At 37.6% G+C, this 18490-nt stretch overlaps 3 protein-coding genes across 11 annotated transcripts; 1 reads left to right on the top strand and 2 right to left on the bottom strand.

Annotated features, from left to right (window-relative positions):
- The first annotated feature begins 184 nt into the window (after positions 1 to 184).
- Positions 185 to 1490, top strand: LOC110753043 (transmembrane family 220 helix protein). Its single transcript, XM_021953840.2, has 3 exons — positions 185 to 389; positions 488 to 808; positions 1127 to 1490. The coding sequence occupies exons 1-3, from the start codon at positions 299 to 301 to the stop codon at positions 1204 to 1206; spliced, it is 492 nt and encodes a 163-aa protein (XP_021809532.1). The 5' UTR covers positions 185 to 298; the 3' UTR covers positions 1207 to 1490.
- Positions 1491 to 1619: 129 nt separating this feature from the next.
- On the bottom strand, positions 1620 to 13105 carry SUVR5 (histone-lysine N-methyltransferase SUVR5). 8 transcript variants are annotated; one of them, XM_088256132.1, is made up of 13 exons: positions 12586 to 13105; positions 12337 to 12448; positions 10106 to 10661; positions 9240 to 9542; positions 8993 to 9103; positions 8581 to 8691; positions 5367 to 8186; positions 4675 to 4836; positions 3989 to 4105; positions 3785 to 3888; positions 3558 to 3695; positions 2491 to 2578; positions 1620 to 2173 (listed from the first exon to the last, which is right to left on the bottom strand). In XM_088256132.1, the coding sequence occupies exons 3-13, from the start codon at positions 10589 to 10591 to the stop codon at positions 2066 to 2068; spliced, it is 4548 nt and encodes a 1515-aa protein (XP_088112258.1). In that variant the 5' UTR covers positions 10592 to 10661; positions 12337 to 12448; positions 12586 to 13105; the 3' UTR covers positions 1620 to 2065. The 8 variants fall into 8 exon arrangements, with proteins under 8 accessions (XP_088112258.1, XP_088112259.1, XP_088112260.1 ...); XM_088256133.1 differs by having other exon boundaries at positions 12351 to 12448; XM_088256134.1 differs by lacking the exon at positions 12586 to 13105 and having other exon boundaries at positions 10106 to 10209; positions 10303 to 10661; positions 12337 to 12570.
- Positions 13106 to 15037: 1932 nt separating this feature from the next.
- Positions 15038 to 17461, bottom strand: LOC110753020 (proteasome subunit beta type-3-A-like). 2 transcript variants are annotated; one of them, XM_088256057.1, is made up of 7 exons: positions 17260 to 17461; positions 16986 to 17167; positions 16784 to 16884; positions 16582 to 16649; positions 16301 to 16385; positions 15667 to 15762; positions 15038 to 15349 (listed from the first exon to the last, which is right to left on the bottom strand). In XM_088256057.1, the coding sequence occupies exons 4-7, from the start codon at positions 16625 to 16627 to the stop codon at positions 15301 to 15303; spliced, it is 276 nt and encodes a 91-aa protein (XP_088112183.1). In that variant the 5' UTR covers positions 16628 to 16649; positions 16784 to 16884; positions 16986 to 17167; positions 17260 to 17461; the 3' UTR covers positions 15038 to 15300. The 2 variants fall into 2 exon arrangements, with proteins under 2 accessions (XP_088112183.1, XP_088112184.1); XM_088256058.1 differs by having other exon boundaries at positions 16784 to 16877.
- Positions 17462 to 18490: the final 1029 nt, after the last annotated feature.

The following is an 18490-nucleotide window of genomic DNA, read 5'->3' as shown; positions in this document are numbered from 1 at the left end:
ATTATGATGATGATGATAACAGAATTACAATTATATCTTAGAAACTGGACCAGAAAATTATTTCATAATGAATAGTTAAAACCATTTTGAATAAATTAACAAATGATCACATGAATCATATCTGCAGAGGTAAAATTAGATGAATAACGTTTAAAATATTGAAAGGAGGAAATATGAACTTATTGAAGGCGTTGAATGTTTTTAGTTCAATGATCCTAGCTATGTCTGAAAACCAGCAAGTAATTATCTTCCTTTGAAGATCTGAAAGAACACAAAAACTGGAGAAGAAAAAGAAAAAATGGCTACACCCACCAAGCTGAACACTTTGTGTTCTCTACTTATGGCATCACTGTTTGCTTACTCTGCATCTGTGCAGTTAAATGACTCTGGTACCGTAATCTTGCTGCCCTTTTCTTATTGCACTGTTTATAAAAATCCAAGCAAAGTTAATTTCTCAATTTCTTTCTTTCTTTCTTTCTGTTTTTAGATTGGTACTTCTGGTTCTCTCTCTATGGTGGTGCTTGTGTTGTTAATCTGGTGAATTGGGCTATTTCATCCAAAGCAATTAAGCATGTTGCTGAGGGGGCACTATGGCTTGGGATATTTTTGTTTATCAGGGTCATAGCTGAAAGCACCCTGGTGGACGGTGTGTCTGGGTTCTGGTCCCTGGATTTAAGTGAGAGAGTTATTAGGGAGAAAATAGGAAGTGGGTTGGTTATAATCTCCATGATTTTGCAGTTGACAGCATCTTCATTAGAAGCTCCCCCACATAAACAGCAAAGCAAATTTCCAAGATATGTTGAATATGGTGAGCCAACTTTACCTGCTTCATAGTTCTCTTTATTATTAGGAATTTCCATCAAATTGTTCATTCTACTTAAAGTGTTGTGCTTTGCTAACGAGATTCTAGTATAGTGAAAAAGGGCCTTGACTTGCAAACAAGTGGTCTCAGGTTTGAATCCCATGATACTTTGATAGTGTGTGTCTAAAATCCTCCTCTCCTTGGTAGTTTAGACTATCACTTATATTAAAAAAGAAATAAAAAGATTTGTCTTTGAGTTTAAAATGTGACTATTAATTGTTTTTAATGATAAGATAATGACCGGTGAAATTTGTAATTTAACAGGAATGGGAATCTTGGTTGGGTTCAGTTATGGGCTTCCCTTTGTCTTCTTTGTGGTCCAAAAAGGAGAACTGAAGTTCTGAATCTTCTACAACAGAATAATGCATGAAGCCTGAAACAAAATGGAATCTTTGATTTTGATTTTGTCCGGCCTCGTTTGTACAAGAAAAGAACAAGTCCGCCATGATTTTATCTGTTTGTTGTATCAGAAGGCACTGTTTTAGGTGAGGTTGCTAATCCTTGTATCAAATCAAAGCCTAAAAGCACAATTTGGCACATTATCCGTGTTTTCTTCTTTGGAAATTGGATTAGCCATGCTTACAAGTTTTTTTGTGCTTACAAGAGAAAAGTCGTGGGAGAAAAAGTCGTTGCTGTAATTTTATATAATTTTCTAATCATTTTAAAGGAATTACTTTCAAATTTTCAAATTTTATCAGCACATTGGGAGCAAGTTTAATGGACGATGCTGGGATCCTTGAGCAACAAAATACCATACTTTTAAAAAATAAGAAGACATATAAGATTGGCTATTTAAGCATTCCATCACACTACACGACCTAGGAACTACTACCAGCAAAAAAGCCATCTACAGTTTGCTAATCCCGAGCGGCTAAAGGATCAACAAATTTAGAACTAAAAGAAAAAATTTGAAACTTGTCATCCTCGATTCTTCGAAAAACACTAAAAAGGCATAGGTACAATCTACCTGAGGAACAAAACATACAGAGTCTTGCAGCGGATTCAGAGCTGAACAAACCCTTGTGCCACTTCATGACTTGGCTTTCCAGCAAGATCCAAGATCCTCATTATGTAATCAAACAGTTGGATCTTAAATGGCCATGACTGAGAACTCACCACTGACCAATGCAGAGATTATTCTCACTTCACAATCTACCTTCCCATTATTGAAGTGCGACCAAGAGTACAGTGTTCATTCAAGGTTTAATAAAGCCGGCCCCGGCATGTGGAAGCTCCACAATGGCATGGATATCCTTCTCCAGGAAGCAGTTTATACCGATAGTCATATGTTAGTTCTTCCCCCAAAGCTATCTGCTCATATATGGTAGAATGAGATATCAAGAACAGCATTGTTCACTGTAAGCACACCCATACTTAGTTGCAGAGTGCCATCGTCAATTGTAGATTAAGTGCCATAAGTATATCAAAAAACAGGGAAGGATGAACTTCCAATATGTCTTGGCCGATGAGTGAATTGCTAGTAAGGATAACTAAGCAACAAACCATGTAATAACTTTCTAATCATTTCAACAAGGTAAATTATCTTAGGAACTTAATTTTCAACACCACATCTCATGTCTCATGCACAAAGAAGATCAAGCAAGGAGAAGAAAAGAGAAAGTGCTTACATCTCGATTTGCATAGAGACCAATATGTGCACGCTGACTATCCATGCTTTCCACAAGAACTTGGTGATTCACAAGATTAGGCGAGCAGCTACAGAAGAATAACATATTTCAAGAGTAGATCACATGATACTCAAACATGCCTAATAAATAAAAACGGCACAGAAATCAGAATCAAGTCAACAAAGTTTCATCCACCACTTGGCCAGACAGAAAGTTTTCCACTGTTCTGTCAAGGGAATATAATGTTTCCTGAACTAGCACATTGGGGCAAATAAACAGAAGGTACAGTCTCAAAGTAAGAGCATATGAGACGCAAGGTGAGCCTCGTTCTTTAACCCCACAACTTTGCAATCCAAGTTAAAAAGAAAGAAATGGCAATCAACAAATGTAGAAGAAACTGAAGCCCAGACCCAACTCTATCCCATAGCCCTGCCAAACTCCCCAACCTTACCCTGAAAGTTTATGCTGTTCCTTCACATCCAAACCGCCCCACAAAAAACAATGCTAACACACAGAATCTTCACAGAACCTGTGTCACCCAAGAAGCAGAAACTCACAACAAACAAAGAAATACAGGAACACCTGAGGACGCAAGTGGCTAAATTCTTCTGTCAGAACTCAGGTCTAGAATGTGAGGGGGGTATTCTTGATCACAGAGAGGAGGGAGGAAAGCTCCCTGACCTCATGGGTCTCTCAAGTTCCTATAAAGCCTATAAAGATTGAAGTTCAACCCTAAACAGGCTCAACTCGAACCCAAGTGGAAATTTGAGCTTGGGTTGAGTCTATTTGAACCTGAACTCAGGACCGAAATTGAGCTTGGGCCGAGTCTAGTTGAGCTTGGCCTCCCGAATTAAGGAACAGAAAGTTGTTTTGCTAACGCTTTCTTCCATGGGATTTCTTTTACTAAAGTAGTATGAACAACTTAAAGAATTGGTAGTAATTGGGATAGAACTCAGCCTGCCATTCGATTCATTGTATTACAAAATTGCATAAATTGGAAAGTAACTTAATAGACCTCCTTCACGGGAAAGGATTTAAAGTAAATAAATCACTAAGTCTTACGTTACCTATGATTGATGAATCTTGAAACATTTCCGTAGTTAGTGGAGTCAATTACATAATTGACTTGTCCTTCTACCAATCTGCTCATATCATTAATATGAGCATCAACTTCATATAAATAGCCGCAACCGTCTTTTCCATACCTGATAATTCATAAGGGGCAATTTAAAATATAGCATGAAAACTCAAATAAAGTCAGAACGACCTGCATCTATCATAGCAAAACTGAAACCTGTTGCGCCTATCATTTGCCTCAAGCTCATCCAGAACTTCACCAATGTACTCACAAACAAACGTGCCACGCAGGATTGCTTCACCTGCCCTGACTGCCCACCCCTGCAATTTTGCAGTGAAGCCAATACAACTCTTGAAAACAATCAAATATTAAAATTTGCCTTTTATCTATCATTTCTATCTGTAGGGAAAAAAACCCTACCTTTTTCTCTGTTTTGAAGACTTCCAATTTCACTCTTACTCCATTCTGCAAAACCCTATTAGGACAGGTTCTATTACAGCTGCACATCTGATTGCATTCATAAACGAGGTACCCTTCCTGCAGAGTTTCATGAGAAAAAAACAAGAAGTCAACCTTATGGTCCTTACCAACAAGAAACAGGAGAAAGAAAATTATGTGCAACTCAAGCATATTATGGAACCCTTCTTGCTTCTTAGATAAAGACTTGCATCTCTTTGTGGGACATCTCAATGCCACTATCTCCCCGACTCCCAAGAACATGTACCAGGTTCTATGTATACATTAATATAGACTGAGAGGGATAAGATATATATATATATATATATATATATATTAGAGAGAGAGAGAGAGAGAGAGAGAGAGAGAGAGAATAAAATGATCTATACAGTCAGATCAAAGTAATGCATTTCTATGTGCCTGTCTGTGACAGGATCAACAACAGGACATATATTGCTGGACAGAGTAGAAATAACAGCACGAATCCAGAAAACAAACCATTAACCATCTACAAAATGAAATAAAAGTTCAAGACTTCCAACAGTGAAGAGCATACCACCGTCATTTGTGATCAAAGACAACTTCAAGAGAAAATACCAAAATAAGCGAGATGGGATTGGTGATTAATGTTAGATTTTGATTAGCATTACCTCCAAGATAATTCGTCCTTTCCCATCATATGGGAACCTGCCACGCATGGGTTTCCCAAAGACGTCTTTTGCATCATCATAGTCATTATCAAAAAGGTACACATGATCACACGTTTCTGGACAGCATGTAGAATGCGGGCATACACACCCCAATTGCAAACTCTGCAATGAAACGGAAGAAGAAAACAAAACAATATGAAAAGTAAACTAAAAAATGGAGGAAGAATATGCAAAAACAATAATGTGTTGAATCCGTTCATTTAAACCCTTTTAGGGTCGTGATTAATGTACCATGATAATGTCTGTGTGTGTTAGTGGGTGTGTGTGTGCATGCGTGTGTTAGTGGGTGTGTGTGTGCATGCGTGTGTTAGTGTGTGTGTATGTGTGTGTGTGTGTGTGTGAGAGAGAGACAGAGAGACAGAGAGACAGAGAGACAGAGAGACAGCGAGAGAGAAGAGACAAAGAAATATGGAGATATTATGGAGATATAACAGCTAAAGGAATAGAATAAAAATAAAATAAAATTCCAATATCTATGAGGTAGGAAACCACAATTTGCACCTTCACTACAATTTATGGTAGTCAGGCGAGAGTGATGCATATTAAACATGTGCTATACATGCAATACTGATATCAAGGTCAGTGATAAGATGATATTAGACCAAACATTGAAATAGCCAAAAGAAAGATACCTCTGTATCAAGTCCAAGGGATTGATGGACCAATGGCTTCATGATATAGGTAAAGCTCTCCCAAGGCATGGAATGCCCAGCATTTTGGTCATTAGAACTACATGCAAGAGCAGGATAAGAATCCAAGTGACCTTCATCTGCTACACAGACCACCGGAACCAATTCCTGTCCAAAGCTTACATCATTACACAAGACAAGAGCCTTCTGGAAGGAAATTTGGCTCAAGTGATGGGCATCAATAATATAGTGGCTTTCATCCATCTCCCACTTATCGTCAAGAGGATCTGATGAAGGTGAAAATTTGTGCCCAACAATACCAATTGGAAGAGGCATCATGGGAGACAGCAAGCATTCCTTGAAAGCATTGCATCCTTTAGGGCAAATAAAGCCATCTTGATGCCAACCTACCTGAATATTATGCTCACTGCAAAGCTTGGCTGCCTTCAGATACAAATGTTCTGGCAATACTCCATATTTTCCCTCCAGAAAGGCCTTAAGACTGATCTTGCAGCAAGCAGAGCGAGCAACAGATAAAATGTCTAGGTTGCTGGGCCTGCGTTTTGTTTTCTGCATCTCAGAAAACAAAATTCTGGCTACTGCTGAACAATGTGATTCCGCTAATCTACAAAGACTTGCTCCCTCAGTTGCATGACGCTGTATATTTATTCCTCCTGCACCAAGTGCCTTCGAAGCTTGAATTCGCTTCTTCATAGTAGCATTTGCTCTATTCCTGATCCTATATGATGCTGCAGCCAAACTTTTTTTTAATCTAGGACGGCTAAGTCTCCCTGATTTTAACCTATAAGCATAATACCGTATCCCCCTCTTTGAAGGCCGAGAACTGACTAAACTTGGCCCCATGTGAGCAGCTTGATGGTGACGACCAAGATCGGGAAGTAAATCAAACTTCAACCCACAAAACCTGCAAACAAACTTTCGGGAACCACTTAAATTCTCAGAGTTATTCTCCACAGAAGCTGAATTGCACAACTCAAGCTTCCTTGGAGAATCATCACCAGCAGACAGAATGGGTTGAGAAGCTTCAGAGAGCCTGAAATCATCAGTATGAACCGCAAGCACATGCAACCATAACTGCTCTGTGTTCCCAAAATGGCTTCTACAAGGAATACACTGGAGAAGCATGCATTGTTCAACAAATTGTACGCGGTGTCTCTCCTGAACATGAGCTTCCAATACTTTCTTATTAGTAAAAGAATCCAGGCAGATGGCACATGCATAACCTCTAAACAGCCATTGTGCTTCCTTTTTATGATTGTCCATCCAGTGAGTTCCAAGTGCTTGGTCGTCCACAAACTCTTGAGAACAAACTTTGCATTTAATGGCTTTTTCACTGTCATGGTTGTCATCCACAGCCCATGGCAACAGAGCTTGTTCTTCCATGACAGAGGACAAAGCACCTGTATCTTCATCAGCATTGAATCCCCAAATTCTTCTGAGTCTCTCCTTCTCACTGCAAACCAACTTTGTGAAAATTTCCCCAACACCAAAATTTTTAGAGGCTTCAGATAGGGCCCACTGAAATTGAACATCCTTAGGAACAGGATTTCTTAAAGACAGTATACTTTTAAAGAGCTTGTAAAAGAGCTCACATGCTTGATGCAACTGAAACTTTTGCTCCTGTGAATGACAATCCTTCAAAAGATCTATAAACACTTCTTTTGATATTATCCTACTCTTACCATTTCTTGCACGTTTGAGCCAACTTGGGAGGTGCTTTTCACAATATAATGAATGCCTCTTTGGACTTTCCAGACAAGGGTTGCTGTTATCATGCAAACAAGAGCCTATGCAACGCAGCTCTCCTGAGCTATTACAAGCTTTGGCAGGGGACTCAGACTTCTCAAATAAGCTCTTTCTTTCATAGGAGGCATCACCAGCCATGACTGAGACAGGATCCACTTGTAGAGGACTCTCAACATCTCCAACCAATACTATCTCTCTGCAGTTTATGGTCTCTAAACTAGGAATGGTTTCCTCATACTTTCTCTTAAGTGTATTCTCTGGAAAACTTAAGATGGTTTTCATATCATCTTTTGGTCTATGCTTCTTACAAAATGAGGAGCCATATAAAGATCGATGCTTACATCTAGTTCCGAGGACAGTTGTTCCTTCACACATTGGTGTATCACTAGAGTGAGACCCTTCTGCTTTCGTAGAGTTGCCCATGAAACGAGAGGACAAATGCACACAACAGTAAACATCACCATCATTTGCCCACCTCACGCATTGCCTTCCCTTGGATTCAATATAAGCAATGCACTGTCGATTTTTACTTCCAGGATCAGAAGATTTTACAGCAGCTACTTCATTGACTGGTGTAAATTCCACATCTTTGGTTCGGTCAAACTCAGAATTTCCAGCTTCAACTACGACTTCATCCCATTTATGAGCAACACCACTAGGTGTGTCTGTCTGTGCAGCTATGTCTTTCATATCTTCTTCTTTATAGGGCTCTGATGCTAACGTAGCAGCATTTGCAGTGTCTCGATTATTAAAGAATTCAGAGTCAATTTCAATAGCTATAGCCTCATCTGAACCCCTGGATTCCACCTGGGAAGCATGTGCCTCCGCACGACGAACTTCAAGCTTTGGCCTTTTCCTGCCAGTTTGGAGACTTGTGGCCAAGGGACCATCACTACTCTGCTGTTGAAAGTCTACACCATTGGATATGGGATGAGAGGTTGAAAACCATTTCATAACTTCATGCTTCCAAGTTTTCCACTCAGAACCCAATGTAGGCTGCAATGGTGCATTCTGGAGAGACTGAACTTCATTCCAGAGAATAGACTCAACCAATTCCTAAACCAGAAAGTAAAGCAACCGAAAGTCTGAGCAAATGACTGTAAAAATTATTTCAAAAGAAAACAGGTCCATCTATAATATAACAAGCACTTGACAGAAATTAATTTTAATCAAAAGAAAAATAACTAAAGCAAGCAGAATGAAGCAACTTCAACTCCATTACAATGAATCTTACTGGTTTAAAGGAAATGAATTACTACCACGTTATAAACACTCTATACCAACGTACAGCATGCAAGGAAACAATATGGCATTTATATAAGGTTTAAAGAAATCACATATAACCTGGTTTTTCATGAAACTATGGCTATCTGATGCATGACAACTTATTATACCACAGCACAACCAGTGAACAATGCTTATAAATGAGCATCCAAGTTGTAACATGTACCTCCTTCAGTACTTCAACAGTTGCAGCGCTAGACGCATTCTGACACTGTTGCACCCAAAGGTGATATGACTTTTCTTGCCAGTCAGAATTTATGTAGCTCTGTGATATCATCTGCAAAGGAAACAACAATGGCATTACTTAATAACTAATCAGAAGAAAAGGAAAATGTAAAGGAAATTACTTATTTATTTCGGAACAAAATATTAGGAAAAAAAAGGAGTTCCAAGTTTTAGTTTAATATAATTAGATTGGTTGAAATCATGCTCGTCTAACATGGGAAGAACACAACAATTCTACAATCTATGCAAAACACTAAATAATGACAACACCTTGGTTCATATTTAAAATAAGAAAAGAAGCCGTTTCTGTCCCTATTGTGACAATTCAAGAATAAATAGATATAGCAGTTTACACTTTGCAGCTTCCGAAGCATATTTCCAAGATCAGAATAGCCATTACAGCGAGAAGCCTCCATAGCAAACTCCTTCCAGACGGCCACATCACGGGCAGTCTCTATCAAAGCCTACACAAGTTTGACATATCTCTAATAAAATGACATTCAAGCAGAAGAGGCTACTAAAGACAGTAAATTGTGTGCTCCAATTAGAGAAAAAGAAAGCTTGAGAGAGAGTATGGGAATCTCATATCAAATCACGTACCTCAGTATGAAATTGGTCAACAACATTCAGCATTCCAACAGCTAACTTTTGCATAATAAACCGACGTGCTACAGTCAAATCTTTTACCAATTTTAGTCCAACTTTATGTGTTTTATATGCAATAGGATGTGGAAATTCATTGATCGAACGAACAAGTAGCGTGTCTGCCCAAGAATAATTCCTTGTGTGTGGAAAAAATATCACAAAATATTTTTTCCTGTCATGAGTTGGTTTTGCTCTCAAAGTTGACAATGGGCAGTCAGCTCGCGCACATCGAATTCCTGTCTGCCACTTCCCTCTCCACTATACTTGGAAAAACAGAGAAGTACCAAAATAAAATTAAATCAGCAGATGTTAATTTATTCCACCAGTTTCATTGTTTTTATTTTGGTTAAGGAAAATTGGGGAAGGGGTATCAGGATCTATAAATCCTCAATTTGTAAACATGTACACAACCTAAAAAGAAATTTAATTTATTTATGTCTCCCAACCCAAATTGCTCAAATTGTTAGGATGGAGGCCAACAATTAATTTTTATTCCCAACATTCTAGAGAGCACAACACCAGAAGATCGCAGTTAAGAAGATTTGAACCCAGGACCTTCCGCTTTACCACATTTAAGTATCTAAACCAAAAGCTAAAGTGATAGGATGTGGGCCTGCAATAATGTTATATTTGAACATTATGGGGGAAAAGAAGGAAAAGCACAAACAGCCAGTTGGGGGCATCCTAGAACCTGTAAACTTATGGGTAAAGACAATGAGGCTGGGCAAATTGATATGCAACAGACACGAGAAATTGCATAAGAAAAGGTTTAGGTTGTGATAACAAAGTAAAGATTTGAACGTGAAAGAAATAAAAGTTACCTTGACCCACAATGCCACAGATTCATCGCTTTCTAGCCATGTAGACTCTGAAAGATATGACTCTCCTTCCCTTCTGTTGTTTGGCAATTCACTTTCCCTGCTATCTACAATCAGATGACCATTGTCAGAGGTTAGGCAAGGTTCTGTGCAGTAATTCTGTTCATTTATGTCATCATCGTCAAAATCATGTGATATACTGGATGACTTTTGGCCCTCCATTTGACTATCAAGACATGAAGCTCCATTTTGACATCCTTCTGAAGTATGCAATTCATCAACTGCCTCTTGAACTTGACCTTGTCTTACTAGTTGAGGCCCTTCCACATTTGGTAATAAGTCATCTACTCTGCCATCTGCCACATGTACTTGCTTCTCATGTTCAAGGCAGTTGGATTCTCCATCATAGACAGAAGTTGTTGCTGAACTATGTTGAGGGCAATCAGATTGTCCAACACACTGAACGCTGGAGCAAGGGAGCACTTCCATGATCTTACACTAAAAATAGTGGTGCCATCTGATGCATATGTTATTACTGATTATTTGCCCACCCACCTCTCTGTTCAAACAAAGGTCCAGTTGATGAAGAGTCAAGTGAATGTATTCTATAACATACCAACTCTCAAAACAAAAAACCTTAAATATACTTCTTATGAACTGATGAAAAATAAAACGCTGCATCAGCCATAATGAGCATATGTGTGCATACATGTGTATATGTAAGTCTACAAATATGATCAAAGGAAAAACCTCTACGACAATGCTGAGAAACTACAATGGCCTCACTTGGACTGACAATATATAGCATAATGAATAGTTACATATCAGGATAGCATTCAAAGAAAGACAGCAATCATGTCACCGAGAGCAACCAAAAAATTAAGCAGAGGCATGAGGTAGAGGGGCAGAATAAAGAAAATTAGATTTTCCATCTAGATGGCAAATGCTATAACTGCAAAAGAACCGCATATTAGGGAAAAACTGTGAAAAAACACAGCGCAGAATCAATTTGAACCACATATTAGGCAACTGTCTAGCTTAATCCATTTAGGCTCAAGGTTATAGTTTCAAAAAGAAATTACATGAACTTTCAGATATATCAATCCAGGTATAGAAGACCGAATAAAGTTGAATCAATGAACTTAACTTAACTGTATCTTGACATGACATTCCATTAGGAAACTAAGTTTGATGTCATATGCTGCATTCATTTTTTATGTAATAATAACTTCATTCAACTAGCAAGCAATCTCCAGAAACTAGCAAACTTCTTTTTTTTCTTTTTTGCATTTCTTTCTATCTTATCCCATGTTCTTAATTTCAAAAAAACAAAAAAAAGTTACTTAATTGTTATATCTAGTAAAATGGCATAATATTATATTCTTCTTCTTTAAGATTAAAAGATAAAGAAAGGAAATTTTCATAATAAATATATGATTCTACAATAGTAACAGAATTACCCATTCAAAAAGCTCCAGTTGTCTTAAAAATAAATTTTCCAGCAGAAGCATATTCTAGGGGTACAAAAAGAAAACTGCGTTCAGATATCCATTTATTATAATTAAAATGAAGTTTGTAAGAAAAAGATTGAATCTTTGCATTAAATATACATAAAACCTTTTACTTCTAGAAATATACACATTAAAACAGAGCAAGAGGTACTAAAAATTGGTAACCGATATAATATAACTAAAAGGCATTACAATGATGATCCTCAAGTCAGAAGCGGTAATACACAACAATCTGCGTAGAATACTATGTGACATAAAATCAACAACCAATGAGCCCCAGTTCCTTACATCTCTGTACATCTATACTACCGCAGTTTCTCCAAAATAATCTCACCCAAAATCTGACTGCAAAACACTGCCTATAAACTTGCCTAACACAAGCAGAAAGAAGCTGCATCACACTTTAATTACAACCAACGAACTCAGCATGTGAAATTGACCCATATCTAAAGAACAAACCCTAATTCACTAAACCCAGTACTTAAAATTGTTTAAAGCCATAGACTTTACCATTAATTGGTAACATTATCATGAAAAACCCTAGATAAATCCGCAACAGACAGGCCCATGTACGGATCGGGAACATGCACAAGTGGGTACAGATCAAAAATGAAACCAAAATGATGTACCAAACATAACATATACATGCTCTTTAAAGAAAAAACAAAAAAAAAGAACCAATTAAAAAGTACATTCGAAGAAGAAGAAGGTTCAAGTTCGTGCCTTTATTTTCCTACCATGTTTGTGTTTAAAAAGGTGGTGTCAAAATATTGTAGAAGAAGAGGGTTTGGGCTGGCTTGGGTTGGGGTGGTGAGCATAAGTGAGCAAAAATTGACTGCAAGAGAAAAGAAAGAAACAAAGAAAAAAAAATGTGACATACATAGATGGGCATGGCATGCCTCAGCCAAAATTACAGAGAGACTAGAGAAGATAAGAGATTAGATACATGCGAGGAGTGGCAGAGTAATGTACCTTGCCTTTAAAGAAGGGGGAGTTTAGCTCGAAGATCACCTTTTTCCCAATTGGGTTGTGAGATTGGGTGAAAAAATTTTGTGGGTTATGTGTGTGATGGGTTTTCAAGTTGGAACCTTTTGGTGTTGTGCCCTTTTTTTTAATAATGGGTTTGGGTTTTTTGGTAGCTACAACCTATCTATCTCTCTCAATCTGGCAAATCTTGGCTATAGTGATAATAGATGTGCAGGTCCCCGTGGCCTAAAAAACCGAAAAAAAGAAAGAAAATACAAAAGATAGATAGATGGGTAGTTTAATGGTAGGGAATTATGGAGAGATGAGAAGGAGATTAGAGAAACAAAGACGCGTGGGGTGGGGTACAATTACAAAGAAGTGGTCTGGTTTTCTTTTGATTATGGTTGGAAAAGAAGACCGACTGAGACTACTGGGTTGTGGGTTTGGGGGAAGTTTTGGTTTCGGGGCTTCCCTTGTTCTAAGTTTTTGTGTGTATATGTGAGCTTTTATGAATTAAAAAAGGAAAAACAAATAAAAAAAGAAAAAATTTGGTATTTTAGAGAGACTCGGGGTTTTTGGGGGTCTGGGAAGCGCGCTTCTGTAGGCTGTTTTCCGTAACGTGGCACGCTTGCTTTTTTTACTCTCTTCACAGATAACCAAAAAACAAATTTATTTATTACTATTTTCTTTTGGTTTTTGAGGTCCCTCTGCCAATCTTATCTGACTGGGTTTTCGAATTTTGCAGATCTTTTTTTCCTTTTTCTCTCTTTTTTTTTTCTTCCTTTTTTTATTTAATTTTCTGTTTTGTTTTGTTTCCAAGATTGGATGGGTGAGGTGATGGATGCGAATTCCGGTGTGTTTTTCTTTGTTCGACCCTTCAATCGTTGATTAAAATCAAGAATTTCAAGTGGGTCTATTTGGATTCATGAATTTTCTTCTTTTTTTATTATTTAAAATGACACCTTTTCTTTTAGTCTTCCTCTCCCTTTGACCTTTCTTTTGTACTGAAATATTGGTTTTTTCGTGTGGGTCTTTTCGGGTTGAAACGATGTACGTCTCTCCGTTTTTGGGAAGGAAATCGAAAATTTGGGTTGTGTACAATTAACCACGAGATATATACAAGGATCATGCATATGACATAAGGGATGCAAATTAGCATTTATATTATATGTTTCCTTTCAATTTGAGAAAACGCATATAGTCATGTAGTGATGCCAACGCATGAACCAACTAACTCGCTATTTTTTTTAGTAATGGATATTTAAATTTAGACATGTTTTTAACACTGGAAAGAAAAATACTACTAAAAAAGTTCACATGAACTATCCATCGTTTTTATTACTTGGGAATATGTTAATTATTAACAACACGATAACACCACTTCATTACGAGATCATAAATAAACAAACTAAATATCGAAATCTCGTTCATACCTAAATTTTATTCAATGAAGTGTACTTCAACACCGAGTAGTGTTACAATTCCATGAAAGTTATAACACGTCTAAAATTAATTAAGATCTAATTATTGAGGGTATATCCTAATAAATTATACAACCCTCCATTTTCATGAAAGAAAATAACTCGAGATCTAGCTAAAAGTCAGGAATTGAAGAGAAGAAATTGATATCTCCATTGTTTGGCAACTTAAACATGAAACTTACTAAATGACGCATGGGAAAAATCATGGAAATTGGGTATCGAGATTCTCGAGTTTAATTTCCGCCAAAAGAATCGTCATTTTGCAATTCCAATTGAGTAGGAATTCGTTTTTACTGTAATTTAACCCGCTCTGATACCATGAAGGAAGTTAAGATTCCACCCCAAAACCAATTGGCAATGAGGGGAGGAGCCCAACTCCTTATAAGCCCTTGCTAGGTTTCTTAACTTTCCAATGTGGAACATTCTCACAATTTCCTTCATCCCAACGGATGGCAAGTGTATTCCAATACCAATACAATAATTTCATCCAAACAGGTGTTATTATTAATATCATAATTTTTGTGTGTGTTTTCAGTTAAGTCAATTGGGCAGTTCACTTGTTATTGATTGAACTGTGTCGGCTTCCCACGTGAGTCGTGAACTCTAACTACACTACAAAGAAGGTACAATCTACAGTGGCTCTGTTTGGTGTGGAAGACAGAAATGAGTGCAGGTACGACCTTTCTTCTTCAATTTCTTGTTTTTGCTTTTCAACTTCTGCAAATAGCTGGTTGCAGCAGGACAAGTTCTGAAGCCTCATCTGACTCCTTGTTGTGGTTGTTGTTTCTTCACTTTATTTTTCCGTTTTTCTGCGGTGTTTTTTTTTATATTTTTAATATATTCTTTTTGGAACCCTTTATGGCTTTATTCTAAAGCTGGTTCTTGCTATTTTTTTGAGTTAACAGGACATAATTCATCAAGTAGTGCTGCACAATATCTAGAGGAAGAAAGAAAGACTAGCTGAGCTGACGCAAAGCTTAAAACATAAACAAATAAATTTGGGTTGTTAGGTCTTTTTCATAACCAAAAACAAAATTGTGTAGTATAAATCAGATTATCCAACTCTGTTTCTTGATTAAATTACACTACACTCTAGCCACCACATAACAAGGGGGCCTTTGGTCACCAAGAAGGCTTATGGCTGCCCATTCAAGTCAAAGCTGCATAAATATACATGGGAGGAGAAAATGCAGCAGCCTGAACGAAATTTAGAAGGATTGGGTAAATGCCGGAAGCTAGGTCAATCCATTCTGCCCTTCAAGATCCTCTTCTTCACTTCAGTTGGTGTTCTGCAGCAATGTGAATGCACATTTTAAATGGTGGTAATAACCTCCGGCATAAAATGAGGGTGAAATATTATGAAGATAGCCTAGTCGCTATCTTTGGCAGCTTAGACGATGGAAGCAATGAAATTAGAATATTAGACCCTGCCTAATTCTAAGTATGAATGAGAAAAAAAAAATGAAAGAAAAGGAAGAAAATTAAAATCTTATGATGCATCCAAGAGGAACACCTCTACTGTACATTACCTATTGTTATGGATAAGTTATAACACAGTTAGTGATATTGCTTAGAAGAAAAAAGTAGGGAGTAAGAAAAGGCTTACAGAACATAGACATGGCCTCCCCACCCACTCAGACAATCTCGATCTACTGATGATAGCAATGCTTGAGAAACGATCTCAAAGAATTCCTCTGGTTCCCTAGTGAAATAATTAGAAAATATACTGTTATTACAGTTCCTGCAAATAGTAAGAAAATAAACAGGAGTACCAAATTTAGAATTAGAAGTAATAGCAGCAATCACCAACCCAATTACGTCTAACTAATTAGCGCGTAATAAATTCTACCACGAGTTAAGCGCCAAAAAATCCTGCGAATTATTATTCAAGCACATCTGGCAAGGAAGTCAATTGTTTATCTCCATATATGTTTAGTTCAGGTAGCACTTGGCAGCTGACAATATAGGACCAAGAAGGTAAAACTTAGGAGATCCCTCAGCTTGTTTTTTCTTGACTTCTATGCCATAGACCCTTTCTCTGCTACTATCAGTAGTGTGATAATAACAGAGACTTAAAAAGTCATGGCCAGTGACAGCATGGATTCAAGTTCTCAAATGTTAATTATATGATTTTCCATAACATCTAAAGTGTATTAAAATGAAAATCTCAAATACGAAAAAATGTAAGCAGATCAAATAACAAATCTTGACTGCCCAGTGGAAAGAACAAAGCAACAAACCATCTCAGGCTTGAACATTGTCTCACAAGAACCATAAAGGGACTCTGATGCAGTGCCAGCAACAACACAATCTTTGGCTGGTTCCCTGCATACACAGAAGACAAATAATACCAATATGAAATGATACATAAACATATATAATCAAAATATGAGTAAGCATGCATATGTATTCTACTTAGGAAGGTTGAAGAAATTTGTTTGAAGTCCTCAGCATCCCATCCCAGCAGCTCTAAAAATGCGAAAAAGTAGGAAAAGAAAGGGAAAAGAAAAAACAAACATACTTGGCTTCAGTTGAATCCATAGTGCAGAAGAATGGCTTATCTTCATTTCCCAATCCAGCAATTACAGGCTGACAGACAGAACACAGAAGTATGGACCAAACCGAAATCACAAAAAAGCATGATTGTACAGACCTCAACATTCAGATTTAGCTAACATATTCAATAGCACCTCATTATCAAATAGCTCAAGAAAATTTCAAACCTTTTCTCATAAAGAATAGCAGAGAAGCAAAAGTCTCAGGCTTTATGTCCATATCTTCACGAAGCTGGTACAGCTTGTGCCGAAACAAAAGCATCTGAAACCTTCATCATCAACCCAAAATCACAACCCACAAAGCCAATTTCACAGAACTAATAAAGTTAATGTCTTTCTATTAAACAAAGTGAGAGGGGCATATACATACAGGGTCTAAGCATCGGTGGCGAGACCAGAGAGGCCGATAAAGAGACTATCGTGAACTCTATGAATTCTCTGGAAATCGGTGGCGATTGTCTGGAGCTGAACACCGAGCCTTCGATCGCTTGCAATGGCGAAGCAGTTCTTGCCCACCATTGCGATCAGGGCGCTCCCATTGTACTCGAAGATCTGCACAGCCATTTCAAACAGAAATAAATTCCATTTGTATATGTAAAACCCTAAACGCAAATGCGGGTAATGTAATGCAAGCTTCAACCTACCGACATCAGAGATTAGTCTCTGCTCCATGCATTTATTTTCACTTGCCCTCCTCCTCATTCTCCTTCTAGTGATTACCGGTATTTTTCCATTGCCCCTTGCTAATTTGATCTTTCAACCTTACCACTTTGACCTTAGACCTAATAAAGATATAAAAGCATGTGGATGTGCGGCGCCTGAATGAAAGTGGCAAAAAATGATGCCTTGTGCATGCATAATCACGAACCATATAGCTCGTATATATGCACGAAAAATGTTCTTTTAAAAACATATTAAAGTACGAATCATGACTATAATTAGTGTGATTATTTCTTGAATGTTGAGGGTTTAGAATCACGGCGTGACAACATAAATTTGATAAGAAAACGTTCCTTGTTATACATACTAGAATTCTTTCAATTGATTTATGGATGACGCATGTTAGCAAAGATTGAACCGATGGCAGTTGAGTTTAGGGTAATAAAACAAAGCCTAATAAGAGTCATCATGCTGCTAAGCCTAATAAGAGCACTAAGCACAAGTTGTGTGAGGTGATGACTCCTTGTCCGGTCTCCAAGCAAGGAATGGCGTATGGTATGACTTCAATAGCGGCGAATGTGTTCGAGGCAAATGTATGTGTGTGCCTTAAAAACGTTTGCTAATCTCTGTGTGGGAGAGCATTTATAAACTTACGAGCTGGTGCACTGGGTTTATGCCTTTTTTTTGTTGTTCTGTTTTTTCTTTCTGGTCTTGTTCTTGTGCGTTAACCGCGTGTGATTTCACGTAAAATTCTCATTTGTCAATGAAATCTCTCTAAAATCTTCATCTGTAACCACTGCTAAAAAAAAAAAAAACCTTCTGTAACCAAAGCCCAGTGAATGGAGCTATGGGCTATTAGAACAGAAGACCCATCAATGATGCATGGACCAGCCCATTTGGGTAGAAAGCTTAGCACAACCAAAAATATTAGAAATCAATTTATTTTCTCCCCTGCTAACAAAAGGAAAGGTAAGGACCCTTTTGGAGTTCAAGTTCGTTATGATATGTAGAGGATGCAGAAGAGAGGTGGTGCTGGTATTGGACCCCAGTGGTAGATAATAGTAGTTATGTTATTAGTAGTGGCACTTTAAAAGTTCTCATGACCAAAACTTTTTTAAGATATATAGTTTTTATGTTGTTAAAATTGAAAAGTATAATTGGATATGGGTTTTTCTAAGCATAAATGATTTGCATGAAGATCAAATAGGCAAACCC

The sequence above is a fragment of the Prunus avium genome, chromosome 7 (genome assembly GCF_965620075.1).
Source record: "Prunus avium chromosome 7, drPruAviu1.hap1.1, whole genome shotgun sequence".
Taxonomy (NCBI): domain Eukaryota; kingdom Viridiplantae; phylum Streptophyta; class Magnoliopsida; order Rosales; family Rosaceae; genus Prunus; species Prunus avium.
Note: the sequence above shows the minus strand (reverse complement) of the source record. Positions and strands in the feature narration are given on the sequence as shown.

What these genes read in the sequence shown, in the direction of transcription:
- LOC110753043 (XM_021953840.2), top strand. Translation starts at nt 299, where the DNA reads ATGGCTACACCCACCAAGCTGAACACTTTGTGTTCTCTACTTATGGCA. An exon ending in TGTGCAGTTAAATGACTCTG is followed by an intron (nt 390 to 487) that starts GTACCGTAATCT and finishes TTCTGTTTTTAG; the next exon opens with ATTGGTACTTCTGGTTCTCT. An exon ending in TCCAAGATATGTTGAATATG is followed by an intron (nt 809 to 1,126) that starts GTGAGCCAACTT and finishes GTAATTTAACAG; the next exon opens with GAATGGGAATCTTGGTTGGG.
- SUVR5 (XM_088256132.1), bottom strand. Translation starts at nt 10,591, where the DNA reads ATGGAAGTGCTCCCTTGCTCCAGCGTTCAGTGTGTTGGACAATCTGAT. An exon ending in CTGTTGAAGTACTGAAGGAG is followed by an intron (nt 8,187 to 8,580) that starts GTACATGTTACA and finishes TTTCTGGTTTAG; the next exon opens with GAATTGGTTGAGTCTATTCT. An exon ending in TCAAGATTCATCAATCATAG is followed by an intron (nt 2,579 to 3,557) that starts GTAACGTAAGAC and finishes ATTCTTCTGTAG; the next exon opens with CTGCTCGCCTAATCTTGTGA.
- LOC110753020 (XM_088256057.1), bottom strand. Translation starts at nt 16,627, where the DNA reads ATGAAGATAAGCCATTCTTCTGCACTATGGATTCAACTGAAGCCAA. An exon ending in ATGGATTCAACTGAAGCCAA is followed by an intron (nt 16,386 to 16,581) that starts GTATGTTTGTTT and finishes CTGTGTATGCAG; the next exon opens with GGAACCAGCCAAAGATTGTG. An exon ending in CAATGTTCAAGCCTGAGATG is followed by an intron (nt 15,763 to 16,300) that starts GTTTGTTGCTTT and finishes TTATTTCACTAG; the next exon opens with GGAACCAGAGGAATTCTTTG.